This window comes from Brachionichthys hirsutus, chromosome 10 (genome assembly GCF_040956055.1).
Source record: "Brachionichthys hirsutus isolate HB-005 chromosome 10, CSIRO-AGI_Bhir_v1, whole genome shotgun sequence".
Taxonomy (NCBI): Eukaryota; Metazoa; Chordata; class Actinopteri; order Lophiiformes; family Brachionichthyidae; genus Brachionichthys; species Brachionichthys hirsutus.
In genome coordinates, this window is record NC_090906.1 from 5,115,469 (window position 1) to 5,129,196 (window position 13,728).

The following is a 13,728-nucleotide window of genomic DNA, read 5'->3' on the forward strand; positions in this document are numbered from 1 at the left end:
TTTATTACGTTCTGTTCCCGTCGCCCCGGTGGCTCTCTTCTCCTGACAGACAGGCGAAAGGGAGAATTTTACACTCACGCACATTGTACGTCAACGTCATGACGCACGATCAGCTGTTGACAAACGTACGTCTCCTTTCAAGCTTGACCTCCGGGCCGCTGTCTGTGTGCGTGCATTGCACAGTCACGAACCTCTGGCTGCCTGGGGACTCCTCAAACGCCCATGCTGGTTTTTTTGACTGCCTGTTTTTGGGTGCTGCCATGAGTGTTTTGTGTCGTTTGATCCGGAGAGGCCTCCCGAGCGGCCGGCCGTCGTGTCGATCGGTCCCCGTGCGGCGGGATGTGCGTGGTGAGGCTCCCCTGGTCCGAGCAGCTAGTTCATCCAGGTACCTCTGCTAGCTCTGCTAGCTCTGCTAGCTTGGCTCGAACTGATGTTTGCGCGCGTCGTAGTTGAATTTATTGGCTATAACCTTCTTTATTATTATTATTATTATTATTATTCCACCTTCAAAGCAGCAACTTACAATGAGTCACCTTTATCGCATCTCTGCGTCGTTATTAACTGTGTGCTTTACGGAGTGAGACCCGAACATCTGGCTAGCTGGAGCTATTGGCTCGTGATCATAGCTAAAGATTTTCAACTCTGGCTTAATTCTGCTCATTAGCACACTTATCATTTAACTACATATTGTTTGTTTCTGCGTCATTATGCTGTTGTTCTTATGGCGCAGTATCGTAAACGAACAATAAACAAGTTAGCTTTAATTATTTTTTATTCTAAAGGAGCTCGAATAACATTAAAAAACAGTTTTTCCTCCATAGACTGAACACAACTGTAGAGAAAATCCCCAAAAACTACATCAGAGAAGGTTTTAAGAAGCTTATGAAAGCTTTCATCATGCAGGGACACTCCCCTCCCCCCTGCTAAATAACACGTTGATGGATAATGGAAATATTTTCACAGGATTTTTTTAGTTTGTTTATTTCAGTAGAACTGAGTCTTTCTGACTTAATTAACAACACTAAAAAGAGATTAAGGCTACACAAGGATTTTTTTAATGAGGGTGAGCTATTATGTTTCTTTATTCCATATTATACGTGTTCATGTCTTCTCACTGACAGTGATGTCTACAGCGGCAGAGGAGCGCATTGAAGTCATTGTGAAATGTCAACTTTTACGTTTTAATGGAATGCAAAATTTGTGTTTATCTGGAAGATTACCAAAATTATAATAATAACTAGAAAGGCACTCAGGCCGCAGACCCCCCCCCCCCATAATTAGATAATTAATAATTAATGAACAAACAAACGCTGGGGGGTTATGTGATCGGACCTCGGCGGGGGTAATAATAGTTCCCTAGCATGGTCCAGTAGGTGGAAGCAAAACCCTTCCTGCCAGATCATTCAGAAACCATTGAACGTCCTTGTGATCCTCTCTGCGTGGGACGTAGGTCAAATTAAGAAAGCAAATGTTTAATAATTTAAAGTAAAGTAATTCAGTCCGAATTTTTCACTCCCTGATTGCTTTATTAGCTTTGGGGGACGGTAATTATTTCTTTTTTTAAATGGACATTGTAACGTATCTCTCATTTGTCTCCAGCCCAGTCACCTTGACCTATGATGTCTTCGACGGGAAGGGGGGGAGCACGCCCCTCGTGTTTCTCCATGGCCTTTTTGGCAGCAAATCTAACTTCCACTCGATAGCGAAGTCCTTGGTGCAGCGTACGGGCCGAAAGGTAATGCACTGATGAAGACATCACACCAAAAACAATCCATCTTCATGAGGTTTGTTCTCAGATAGCAGCCATAGGAACGCCCCGGTAATGCGGTGTGGCTCTTCAGCCGTCGGTTCTCTGATATATAATCTTTTCTTTGCCTTGCTTTGGGAAACCCAACACTTCGGTTGCGAGGTATAATCTTAGTTTGTGCTGTCACCTGTCAGACAAGGGCTTTAAGAAAAGGATTTGACCTCAATGATTGAAGCTCTATTGCATCGTTTTCCCCAATCCCAAGTGTCCTAACTGTCCTTTGTCTAGTTAGGTGCTGACTGTAGATGCCCGTAACCATGGCAGCAGCCCTCACACCCCAGCGTTGACCTATGAAGCGATGTCCAATGATTTAAAACACCTTCTCGCCCAGCTGCGTATTGAGAAGTGCGTCCTGATTGGCCACAGCATGGGAGGGAAGACGGCCATGATGACTGCCCTGACACAGGTTCGAGTTTGTTTAGGCACGACACACTGTCTTCGCTGGCGTCACCCGACGTTTCTCACGGCTCATTCCTGTCCACTGTGAACGTAACCCCCCCCCCGGTCTCACCTACATGCTCTATTTACATTTCGTCGCTGGTTTTAACGTTTAATGTGACTCGTTTTGTCCCCGTTAATACCAATATGTCCGTCTGTTTTCAGCCGGGCTTAGTGGAAAGGTTGGTGGTGGTGGACATCAGTCCGACGCAGTCATCGACGCGCACCAACTTCCACTCTTACATTCAGGCCATGCAGGAGGTAAAGATCTCCAGTGACATCCCGCGTTCCACTGCCAGGCGGATGGCTGAGGATCAGCTGCGTGGTTTGGTAAAGGTGAGGATTCCTTTTCATCATTTAGAGACATGTCAGCTGGGCTTGAGTTAATATAACATAGGATGTCATCTGTGTTGACTATATATGTTTTTTTCTTTTTTCATCAAAGAGCTTCCTAAAAGGATGAATGAACCTGCAGTAACTGATCCACGGGGTCAGTTGGGGCTGGCAGAAACCTGTTGTGACATTAAAATTTACATTAGCATTTATTAGCAACCAGATGCTCATTTAATCACCTTAAAATGGTAGCATATATTTGGATTTTTATTTAAAATTCTTTATTTATTTGTTTTTTCTTTTCATCTCATGAAGGTATGCACAGTATCGCTTTTAGCTCTGTTTTTGGCTTTACCAAGTCACGAGAAAAATATCTGAACGCTAAGCTGCTAAATGCCAGATTTTATCCACCAGCTGGTTGGATATTGTTTATGTCTGCTGTTTGCAAAATGTAAAATATTAAAATGAAATGTTATTTAGAAAGCTGTTTGGTCATACATGATCCTTCCCTCCCTCAGGAGCGCTCGGTGCGTCAGTTCCTGCTGACTAACCTGGTGGAGCAAAACGGCCATTATGCCTGGAGGATCAATTTGGAAGCAATCTCGGCACACCTCGACAACATCATGCGATTCCCCAGCTTTGACACCGTATTTGAGGGGCCTACTTTGTTTTTGGGTGGAGCCAGTTCTGCTTACATCAGGTATAACACACACACAGGTGGACAAACGCTGTCTTGACGTGTAAAGTCTGGAGACAATTTTACATTCTATTGAAACAAAATTTACACTTTTACTATATGCAGTAAACAGGATTCTGTTTTCTATGAGAAACTCGTGTCTGATTGCGGGACATAAACGATAGCTGTAACAAAAATAAATAGGATAACATTCATAGAATATGTAAATATTAAGAAACTAAAAAATCCGACTTCTGCCGACACACAGCCGCATCTCTAACCTGATTTTCTGACCTGTTGTCTCTGTACCTTTACTCCCGATCCAGCTCTGATGATTACCCAGAAATCCAGAGGTTGTTCCCCTACGCTGACATCCAGTATATCCCAGACGCGAGCCACTGGATCCACGCAGATAAACCCTTAGATTTCATCAGTTCCATCATCTCTTTCCTTCAGTCCTAGCTGCCTCCTGCCCCTTCACCTCAGAACACTTTTAAAGTTTAGCACCCCCCCCCCCCCCCCCTGAGAGTGAAGATTAAAACTCAACCGCTTCCAAAGAGTGAGGGGAGGCATTAATGATGCTAAAAGACGCGCTGGACCAAACTTATATTACAGCCGTCAGCTCTTACACTTAGTGTGATGTAGGGTAGGTGAAGCTCTCCTTTTCTGATTTTCATTGATAGAAGATAACGCCGGTTTAACAGACCTTGTTTCGGAGGTGTTCCACTAACCCAAAGGAGCGTTTGCACAGTGCTGTGTTTATGTTGAAACGGCCGTGCTTGGTATAATCCAGAGGTGGATTGTGGTGACGGAGAACGAGTGATTGCTTGATAGTGGAAAAGAAAGTTTTGACATCGCAGGTATTAAAAAAGTGTTGTATATCTGAGAGGAAGGTGGTGCTTGTTTAACACTAAAGTTCTTTTTTTTACACGGGGAATTTAATGTCAGAAGGCTGGAGTGAGTATTTTATGTGTACAGATAGTCTGTCATGGGGACTTGTTACGATGAGAATAATTGCGATATGTTCAGTGTTTCGGTCTGAAGGTTATTTCTCTCGGATGATTTGCATCTGAAGGACTGTGTTACAACCTAAGATCATTTGGTCATGTTTTCAGCAATCTGCTACGAAACCAGTTTAAATCATTCAGATGCGGCACTCGCATCCGTTTTCTGAATATCTTGTGTTACAAACTGGATATGCTATTTATGACACACCTTTACTGTTCTTGTGTCCGTGCGTGGCAGTGAGCCGTCGTAGAGTTTCTCTGTCCTCGTGTTTGGGTCGGTCCGATCAGTGTTTTGATGAAACATGTTTCTGTTTCTGTATCTGTATCTCACTTATCTTTACAACTAAGGTGCAGGTTGTCTCACAAATAACTGCTGCAGCTATACATGTAGTTTTAACAGCAGTAGTATCATCGGTTGTGATGGTTTTGAACAGGGCGGTCCACCATAGTGAAACTGCCATCTCCATAAATATGCAGGGTGTTGTGAATTTACATGTGCCTCTTTCGTTAAGAGCTCCTTTTCAAATTCTGTACGACTTGGTTCAAAGGTTTTATTCTAAAGTAACAACTAGCAGGCTTTGGATTGGCAGCTGGGTCGCCAGTTCTGCGTGGATTTTCTCACAAAGAAGCTCGGCAGATGAGTGTATTGCTTTCTTGGCGCTAGATGTTTACTAAAATCTTTTTTTTTTTTTTTTTTGTCTTGTTTGAAAGGCTTTAATGTATAAGAATTCAGCCGAGTGACGTGGATGTTATTCTGTACGTTGGCAGAGAAGCACCCCGCGATCAAAGGTCAGATTGATATTGTTGCACAATGCGAATATATTTTTGGGAGTTGGGCATTGCTGCCATTTAAATGCAGGCTCTCCTTTAGCTCCGGTTGTATTAAAGAAAGTCTATAGAAAGTTCTATTTATTCGACCCTGTTGAAATGGCTTGTATGTATGATTGTAATCATCTGTTCAGGATTGTATGTTTCACTATGAGCATGTCTTTTCTCTTGGAGGCGGGAGTAACTTCGCTGTGCTGTATGCATCAGTGGTGACACTAATTCTATTTAATGCCATATATAAATTATAAATGTGTGCCAGATGCATAAGTGAGTTATATATTATTGGAAATGTACAAACTAATATTAACCAATAAAATATTAAAAACAATCTGTTTGTGTTTTTTTCTCTTTTGAATCTCGCAAATCAATGAAAGGTTTAAACCATGGAGTGACCTCATCTCAAAATAGACTGCAGTTTGACCCAGTAATGCATGACACTATTTATTTACAACATGCAAAGTAACAATCAGTGAAGGCTTTACAGAATTGAACACATGGCTCAGTTGTCATCAGTTATATTTCAGACACGTTTTAAGACGTGATGCTGCTCTACTTGGAATCATGTCTGATCTATAGTAGTTTTTCCTCAAGTTAAACATTTCAGCCATGATAATTCATGGATACCCTCAGTCGTGACTTTTTAAAAGTGTCTTGATTCATCTTTAAGCATAAAAATAAAAAAACGTTTTGAAAAAACCTCACTGAAAATTCCTGACACTCGACCAATCTTTAATTTCAGTGAAACTGCTAATCCAATGAGAGGAGCGACAGTATGTTCAAAACCTGCTGTCTCAGAAAAGATAAACTTAAAAACTGCTGTTGGTGTCAAATTCTGTGAAAAGAAAATCATCCTGCCCAGCTAAAGTAAAACATCCAAGTGATATCAAAGTAATTTTAAGCCTTTGTTCATTAGAATGATTGTTCTCGTCATCGCGTTTTCAATCAAGACACACAACCTGGAAGCCGTTCTCATCCTTGCCCCACCTTGACGCCTGCTCCACTGCTAGCTGGTTGCCTTGGCGACCGGTCCTGCCCTTCTTCATCCGGTCCCTCCAGGTGCGATTGATGTTTGGAGGAGGAGTGCCTGGAGTCGGAGCCGTCGAAACTGCAGATTTGTTTATGAAGATTTGGTTTGAGTTGACTGTCGGAGCGGCTGCTGTGGGTGGAGACATGGCGGACGGTCGCTGTATCGGCGCCTTGTTCTGTCTCCTCAGGAGGCCCAGGCGGGAGGACTTCTTCTGCTCGGTCTGCTGCTGGCTCTGCACCTGCTGTTGGATGATCTGCTGAAGATCCTCCTGAGGCCAGACCAAGTAATACAAGTAAGTCAGAAGCAAGAAATGCTCGTTTGAAAGTTCTACAAATGAAAGACAAACGTGAGTCTCAATTATCCTTTATATATTTGTTTTCATACCTTGAGCGTAAAAGCTGGATAAGAGCGGAACGCTTGTTATTAGGAAGGGATTCACTTACTTTTCACTCTACCCAAATGCATCTTTCAACTATATACTGTGAAATAAATGTAGAAATACTGTAGATGGGGATTTGTTTAAAGCAGTGTCAAGCTTAATGTTTTCACTCAACTAGCTAATAAGATCGATATTCAGTAATTAGAAGGTCATGGAGCTTAATAAATTGTGAACAAATATGATTTAAAGTTGTTTAAATGTTATTTATCAGCAGTCTCAATAATCAATCTCAGTATTTCTTTCAGATTTGGTTGCAAAGAAATATTAAAAAGTTTACCTTTACTAAAGTCCAGGTCCAGACTTCTAGTTATTATAGATCTTTAAAATGTATTTTCTAATTTATTACTGAATGTTACCTCGTCAAACGTTCCAGTTAGTGATGGTGATAAGTTACACTGTTAAAAAAACAAACATTAAATGCACACAAATCTCAACAAAATGAATCCGGTTTTTAACATTTCAGTGCAGGATGTAGTTAGATTTCTTATGTTTTGGAATGTTTCAGACAGACACACAGATTCCAGCTGCAGGTAGTTGAGAGTTCTGGCAGGATACCAGAACATTCTTTGAGTGTCCTGACGCACTGACAGATGCCCTGAGATTGCATGAAATCACGTGTGCTTGTTTTTGGTTTGTCCAGTCTATTTAGATTTTGAGCAGTGGCTCCGTTTTGCTCAATATGAGTCCTAATTTTCTGTGGCTACACTTTCCCCCCCCATCGTTTCAGTAACTCGGAATGTCTCCCGTCCCCGTTTACCTTCCAGGCCTCAAGCTCCAGAGACATTTCCAGACGTTTCTGCACGGCCTCCAGCAGCTGGTTGTTCAGCAGCATCATCTCGGTTTTACTGCGCAGCAGCTCGGCCTCCATCGCCTTCTTCCTGTACAGCAGAGACATGAATCAGCGATGCCTGGAAATGGAGCAACATCTTTCGACTTCCCTTCCTCCCATTAAATCTTGAGTCACTTTTGATTTTCACGTCATCGGTCTGTACTCACTTCTCCATGGCATCGTCTCTGTCGCACAGCGCCTGCTGGAGAACAGCATTGTCCTCTGCTGTTTTTCCAGATTTTGACTTTTGAAAGAAGACAGAAGAGAATGAGAGGCAGGTTAACTTTGTTTGTTTTTATCACAACTGTTGAGTCTCTCTCTTATCTGTGATTCTCTTCTAGTCCCAGACAGTCACACGACTTGTACATTTCTCCAGCATACAGTAAACACCAAAAAGACTCGGATCACTGACGCAGCAGAACGTTAACTTGTCAGGCTGCATAGCTGAGCTCCAACAGCCAACCACTGGCCTGGGACACAATATGATGAGATATGATTCGTGATGAGGGCCAGTTCATCTACGTTACAGGCCAAAGGGTAGTTTTCAAGTACCTTTGTGACAAAAATGAATTCCTTACTGCATCAGATAAAATATATTGGGTCTGTTACCGTTTGGAGATGAAGGCAGATCCTTTGAATTTAGTCGATACAGTGGAATTCTATATAGAAATAATTATTTCTATGTGTAAACAACCATTCCTCTTTTTTTCCCACTGTGTGTGTGCAAAGCAAATGTTCCTCAAGGAAACATGCCCACTAAAATACACTAACCTGGAGATTGCAGGAATACGATAAGGGCAAGAAGCGTTATTACAGTGCAGGCGTTGCCGTCACCTGTGCGGTGTGGCTGAACGCCAGATTGCGAGCCACATTCTGTAGCTGCGCCAGGGCCGCGTCCAGCTGGTTCCCCCCCGGAAGGGGTTTGGGCAGGACGCACTCCGGCTCCGTCAGAGGGTGCAGCAGCCTCAGGATGGAAAGAACCTCCTCTGTGACCTGGGTTGGAAAATACATCTGAATAATGCTGCAGAGCTTCGAAGCCGTAAACGGCGTCCTGGTGGCGTTACCGTCTCTCTGTGCTGGCTCCATCCCGGACCCTCCCTGCTCTCCTGCAGTTTGTCCACCTGGGCCTTCAGTTTGATGCTCCGTCTCCGGGAGAGCTCCACCTCTCTGCGCACTTCTTTAAGCTGTAAAGCAGAGCTGATTTGTGCTGTGCCGGCCACAGTCGGTCCGCTCACACAAAGTGCAACCTCGTGGCATTGCCGCGCAGTGTAAATAGAAACTGCTGATCTAGATCGCTGATCGAAACTGTGGAATAGAAGCCCAGTTGCTCCATCTGAGAAGACATAAGTCTCTGCAGACATACTCAAACTAACTTATTTATGGGCAGCAAATCACCCCCCCTCCCCCGGGTACACCAGGATGTATTGTTTGACAAGCCCGCTTTAGCAACAATCGCTCTCACTCCAAACACAAAGACTGATGTCCTACCGTCTCTGAGACGTGTCCCAATGTCCGCCGTCTGCTCAGGGGCCTCCCGCTCTTGATCAGGTCTGGTAAAGTCCCATCCATGTAGCTCCTCTGAAACGGGCCGTCCCCTTCGCCGGCAGCCGGCGGTGTGGAACTGCCTGTTCTCTCCGAGGTCAGCTCACCGGCAATGTCTTTCTCCTCTGAAGATGAGGTTCTGCTCTCTTCATCAGCCTCGTCTTCGTCACCTTCATCCTTTAAACTCAACTCGGCGAGACAGGAGATGTCAAAGGGCTGCGGATCAGCACAGCCTTCTTCTCGGGGGTCGTCTGAAATCAAATCTGCCTGCTTTGCAGCACATTCCAGTTCCTTTGGATCTTCTAGTCCTTCTGTCGCAGAGAATTTTGGCTCTGGATTTGCTGGTAGAATTGTAGGTCGGTAAGACGATGGGAAAGTCCTGATCGTGTACCACGGTCTCCTTTCCATCCTGTTGAGAGAGCAGTAGAGCTTGTCACTGCTGGTGACTCGAGGTCTCAGCCTCTCATTGAGGACCGAGAAGGACTGAGAGAAGTCCATTTTCAGGCCGGTGGAAGTCGCAGGCAGGAGTAGAATCACTCAAACAAGCCAACCGAAGAGACTCTCAGAGGCTGTATGTTAGTGTTAAAAGACAGACAAAACGAGGAGGGGCAGAATGTTACAAGACTCGTTTTTCCTGAACACGACATGCTGTGATGTCATCGAAGGCTGTGGCTTCATGTGGCCCATTGCGTTGTCTTCCTCCTTTCCAGGCGTTACGAAAACATGTGACGTGCAAACATACCACGGCTGCTTGGCAACAAAGGGAGGGCTTCATAAGCCTTTGACCCAATGAGATTACTCCGACTTGTCACGCGATGCCTGATCAAAACTGCTCTTTTTATCGCAGATGAAATAAGAAGCAATACAGCGTTAAAGGCAGATGAATCCACAGTGGTGACAGAGAATATAACAACGGCGCATAAATGTATAGCAAGTGGTATATACGGTAGATGGATATTCACTCGTGTACTTTCCCAAGAAAAGAGCTACGGAAAGAACAAGTTACAAATAATCAGGTATATTAAGGTTCTATTTTTGTAACTACATTCCGTCTCTGTCAGCGATATACTTGAACTTCTCTTTCTGTATTTGGTCAAAAAGGTTCAGTGAGTCAGATCCACATGCAGGGATTTATCTGGTCATCAATTTATTTCTGCTTTTGAGGGGGGAACACAACACTTTGTAATAATAATTCCCTGATAGTTAAACTAAGGCTTTTTGATGACAAACCTACACAAAGAAATCAGTCAGTCAGTGACTCATACTTGGTGTGTGTGAGTGATTGTCTGTCTCTGCGCTGGCGACACAGTCAGGGTGTACCCCCATCTCTCGCCTGTAGCAAGCTGGGATAGGCTCTCGCGCTAGCAACACCGGAGACCCGCAGCTGTAGAGTAAACTAATGTAGACTAATGAGTAAACATTAGTTATTACTTCAGCCAAATTGTTTATATATGCTGCTCAAAAAATAAAGGGAACACTAAAGTAACACACACACACACACATATATATATATATATATATAGAGAGAACCAGTTCCTATTTCAAATACTTAAAACCCTTTTGTTATATAGCACTTGTGGTAAAGTGAAAAATAGAGAAACAAAGAAGCAAGGCTTGTTAACCGATGTCGATCAGTTCAAATGAAGACGATGGCAAATACATTGTTCCATTGTTTCTGTTTATTAAACAGAGACTCAGCAAAATAACTCTTTGATGTTATCGTTGTTTCAGGGTGGCAACGTCCATATTATGGAACAGTAACTTCTTTTAAAAAAATTATACATTTATTTCTTGAATGTTAGTTGTTAAGATATGTATCCTTGTCAAATTCGGTATAAAGAGCAAAAATGAGATTCTCCACAGGAGAAACTGTTTGTGTCTCGTTACACACCTTTCCTTATCCACCCAGGTATTGATATCCATTACTTCTCTTGAACATTTAATTAATTTGGTCCCTTTTTTTCTTGTGCTTTGTAATCTTAAAAGACATGAGATCTATTATTAATCCCTGGATCATGATTGGCTCAAATGGAGTGTCCATCTAATCCCTTTGACTTTGTTGCTACAGTTCATTTTTGCCTTTATTCTTCCCGCTGTCAGCAGCACACCTGAATCCCAGGTTATCGGATGCAGAGTCAGGAGTGTTTCCCATCCTGCAGGAGACAGAGTCAGAAACGCGAGTCAGAACTTTAGAGCTGCAATAACCTGCTCTCTCTTCTTTATCTTGTTTGTAAATAACTCACCTGGTTGTGATTCGTGCCTTATGATTGGCTGAACCGTCCACCGTGTCGATCCAGGACCCGCCGCGCAGGACGTACATGGGTTGTTTTGCTGGAAAGAGTGTGGATGTCCATTCCCATGCGTTTCCCATCATGTCATAGAGTCCTATGGAAAGAATCATTGTTGTTGTTGTATTACAAACAAAGCACAGTAAGGATCAGTCTGTAGTATTTCACACACAGTTCAGCTTTGGTCTAATGAGGACTAAACCATCACAGGAAATGACCTCAGATTGGTTTTATTGATTTCTGTAGCATCCATTTCTGTCTATTACTTTTGTGCAGTTTTAAATGTAACAAGGGACAGGCTACCATAACTATTCTGTGGAGGAAACGCTTTGACAGGAGAGACGCCATGGTATCCGTCCTCGGCGGAGTCTGCATCTGGAAACGATCCCTAAGACATAAAGTACAAGTAATGAAGTACCGTGTGGGTTTTCACCAATTCAAATGCTTTCATATGAAGGGTAGCAAAGTATATGTTCACATAATATCTTGATAGTTAATGATTTGGACAGCAAACAATATGCTGCGCCATCGTTTCTACAATACTTTATTGTAGTACGCAGACCTGCCACAGGTTACTCCTGCTGACTTGGAATTTGTTTCCCCAGGGATAAGACCGACCTGGAAAACAACAGGCAAAGATAAGACGAGAACAAATAATTCAATCAATCATGGCAATAACAATTTAATGCTCTTTCATGTTTTACTTGTGTGTCTGAAATAACCTAAAAGAAGCTCAAGGCAATCTCAACCTTTCTCTGAACACAAATACAATTCTGAAGTGTTAATCTGGCTGATCAGAAGTATCGACAAAAATAAATGAGCAGTTGGAACCTTAAATGAATAACGATTTTCAGTCGAGGGTAAAAAATAAAAGTCAAAAAGGTTTAAGGTTTCACTGTAATGGCAGCACATTAAAGAATATGTTCTCTGCTTTCACTGCACTAACTGTGTACCTTGGGCTCCCCCCCGTGCAGCCAACTCCCACTCCTCCTCAGAAGGAAGTCTTTTGCCTTTCCATCGGCAGAAAGCCTGAGCGTCATTCCAGCTAACCTGAACCACCGGAAAGTCAAGGCGCTCCTGAATGCCAGATCCAGGTCCTGCAGGCTGAGCAGTGGAGGGTAAAAGACGTCTCTAAAACAGGCTAAATGAAGGCAGAAGATATGCAAGAAACGCTGAACAAGACCTCACCTGTCTCCAAAACACTCGTTCTACAGGCAACCACCACGGAGCGGACTAAAGGGGAAAGATTGGTTTAGATTAAAAGTTATCCACAACACAGACGCACAAATGGCAACTACTATCCATTAATAAACTACGTCCACTCAAGAGAGTGAAAATCCAAGAAAGTAATCAGGATTTACAACCAGTGATCATTAACTTAAGCAAAAGTAATTATGCATGCAATGTTTTCTTTAGCTGAAAAGATTTGTTTGTTTTTTTATAATCTTTTATGCACAAAGCAGAGTAACTAGTACTGGAGAAATTATATATAAAGATATCTGGACAGAACTGCAAGGCTTAATGAATTATATTCCACCACAGAGTCAAAAAGAACAGCAGCAAATCCTGACAATTAAAAAGCCACAAATGGGTTTATTTACTTTTATTCTTTGCCTGGTGATCATTCTATTACAGAGAAATACTCACAGTAAAAAGTGATTGGCTATATTGATTTTTTTCACTATCAAAACTCAGATCCCAGTACCTCGATCCTCTGAGTGACTTTGCTCTTAAGCTCTTCTGACACAAAGTCTTGGAACACGAAGCTCCAACCAAACGTCTCAGCCTCGGTCTTGTACTTCTGCGCTCTCACATATTCTCTGAAATGAACAAAGGGCAACTCAGACTCAGTTGCATCACTAAATTTAACTGACTATTGATAATAAAGATCAGGATCTTTTTATTTTCTCACCTGAAAGCAGCATTTGTGACCGGATATTTGTCTATTCTAAAAGGTTGCAACTTAACCTCCTTAATGGGAGACTCCCCATCTTTCCCATCAGGGGCACTGGTTCCCATTAACATCTTCCCTCCTGGAATATTCACCATCTCATCCGCCGCTGAAAGAAATATGCATTGATCATATATTGATACAAGTTAGATTTTATTTGGATTTGATATGTTCAGAGATTAAAAGACAATATTTCTTACCCGCTGCTGCCAGTAAACACAGAGCAGATATCCAGGACGCTACTTGGACGTTCATGTTTTTTTTTGTTTATTTATAATAACTTTACCAAACTTAATGTGATATTCTGCTAATTTTTAATTGTACAAAGACTCGTTTAAAAATTCTCTAGCGGCCAAACAAGCCAAATTAAAATCTAACGCTGACATTTTGGAAGTTTCTCTTAGACACGATCAGCTTCCGCGTCGACGGGTTGCTTTCTTCTTCGTTGGTGTTTAAAGCCTCTTTGCATCCTAAATGTTGCATTTACCGCCCCCCGTTGGATTTAAAATGCACTAAAAAATGCTCAAATTTGACAATCTATTTCAAATGTTCGGTTCCTCCAT

The 13,728-nt window shown here is 42.6% G+C and overlaps 3 protein-coding genes across 3 annotated transcripts; 1 reads left to right on the top strand and 2 right to left on the bottom strand.

Annotated features, from left to right (window-relative positions):
• Positions 1 to 214: 214 nt before the first annotated feature.
• LOC137900667 (sn-1-specific diacylglycerol lipase ABHD11-like) lies at positions 215 to 3,716 on the top strand. The gene is made up of 6 exons (XM_068744791.1): positions 215 to 385; positions 1,600 to 1,735; positions 2,040 to 2,213; positions 2,411 to 2,581; positions 3,097 to 3,278; positions 3,581 to 3,716. Exons 1-6 carry the CDS (start codon positions 261 to 263, stop codon positions 3,714 to 3,716), a joined length of 924 nt encoding a protein of 307 aa, XP_068600892.1. The 5' UTR covers positions 215 to 260.
• A 1,831-nt stretch (positions 3,717 to 5,547) lies between these two features.
• On the bottom strand, positions 5,548 to 9,435 carry bicdl2l (bicaudal-D-related protein 2-like). Its single transcript, XM_068744888.1, has 6 exons — positions 8,873 to 9,435; positions 8,449 to 8,568; positions 8,219 to 8,377; positions 7,552 to 7,628; positions 7,313 to 7,433; positions 5,548 to 6,384 (listed from the first exon to the last, which is right to left on the bottom strand). The coding sequence occupies exons 1-6, from the start codon at positions 9,422 to 9,424 to the stop codon at positions 6,028 to 6,030; spliced, it is 1,386 nt and encodes a 461-aa protein (XP_068600989.1). The 5' UTR covers positions 9,425 to 9,435; the 3' UTR covers positions 5,548 to 6,027.
• Positions 9,436 to 10,596: 1,161 nt separating this feature from the next.
• sumf2 (sulfatase modifying factor 2) lies at positions 10,597 to 13,562 on the bottom strand. The gene is made up of 9 exons (XM_068744652.1): positions 13,366 to 13,562; positions 13,127 to 13,274; positions 12,920 to 13,034; positions 12,403 to 12,447; positions 12,168 to 12,318; positions 11,777 to 11,832; positions 11,518 to 11,602; positions 11,170 to 11,311; positions 10,597 to 11,079 (listed from the first exon to the last, which is right to left on the bottom strand). Exons 1-9 carry the CDS (start codon positions 13,418 to 13,420, stop codon positions 10,989 to 10,991), a joined length of 888 nt encoding a protein of 295 aa, XP_068600753.1. The 5' UTR covers positions 13,421 to 13,562; the 3' UTR covers positions 10,597 to 10,988.
• Positions 13,563 to 13,728: the final 166 nt, after the last annotated feature.

Bases quoted from the DNA above. Each gene is read 5' to 3' on its own strand.
- LOC137900667 (XM_068744791.1), top strand. From the start codon at position 261: ATGAGTGTTTTGTGTCGTTTGATCCGGAGAGGCCTCCCGAGCGGCCGG. The intron at 1,736-2,039 runs GTAATGCACTGA...TTGTCTAGTTAG, and splicing joins TGCAGCGTACGGGCCGAAAG to GTGCTGACTGTAGATGCCCG. The intron at 2,582-3,096 runs GTGAGGATTCCT...TCCCTCCCTCAG, and splicing joins AGCTGCGTGGTTTGGTAAAG to GAGCGCTCGGTGCGTCAGTT.
- bicdl2l (XM_068744888.1), bottom strand. From the start codon at position 9,424: ATGGACTTCTCTCAGTCCTTCTCGGTCCTCAATGAGAGGCTGAGACCT. The intron at 8,378-8,448 runs GTAACGCCACCA...TTTCCAACCCAG, and splicing joins GGAGCCAGCACAGAGAGACG to GTCACAGAGGAGGTTCTTTC. The intron at 7,629-8,218 runs GTGACGGCAACG...TTCTTTCAAAAG, and splicing joins CGTTCAGCCACACCGCACAG to TCAAAATCTGGAAAAACAGC.
- sumf2 (XM_068744652.1), bottom strand. From the start codon at position 13,420: ATGAACGTCCAAGTAGCGTCCTGGATATCTGCTCTGTGTTTACTGGCA. The intron at 13,275-13,365 runs GTAAGAAATATT...TATTTCTTTCAG, and splicing joins GTGTTTACTGGCAGCAGCGG to CGGCGGATGAGATGGTGAAT. The intron at 12,448-12,919 runs GTACTGGGATCT...TTTCCCCTTTAG, and splicing joins AAGTCACTCAGAGGATCGAG to TCCGCTCCGTGGTGGTTGCC.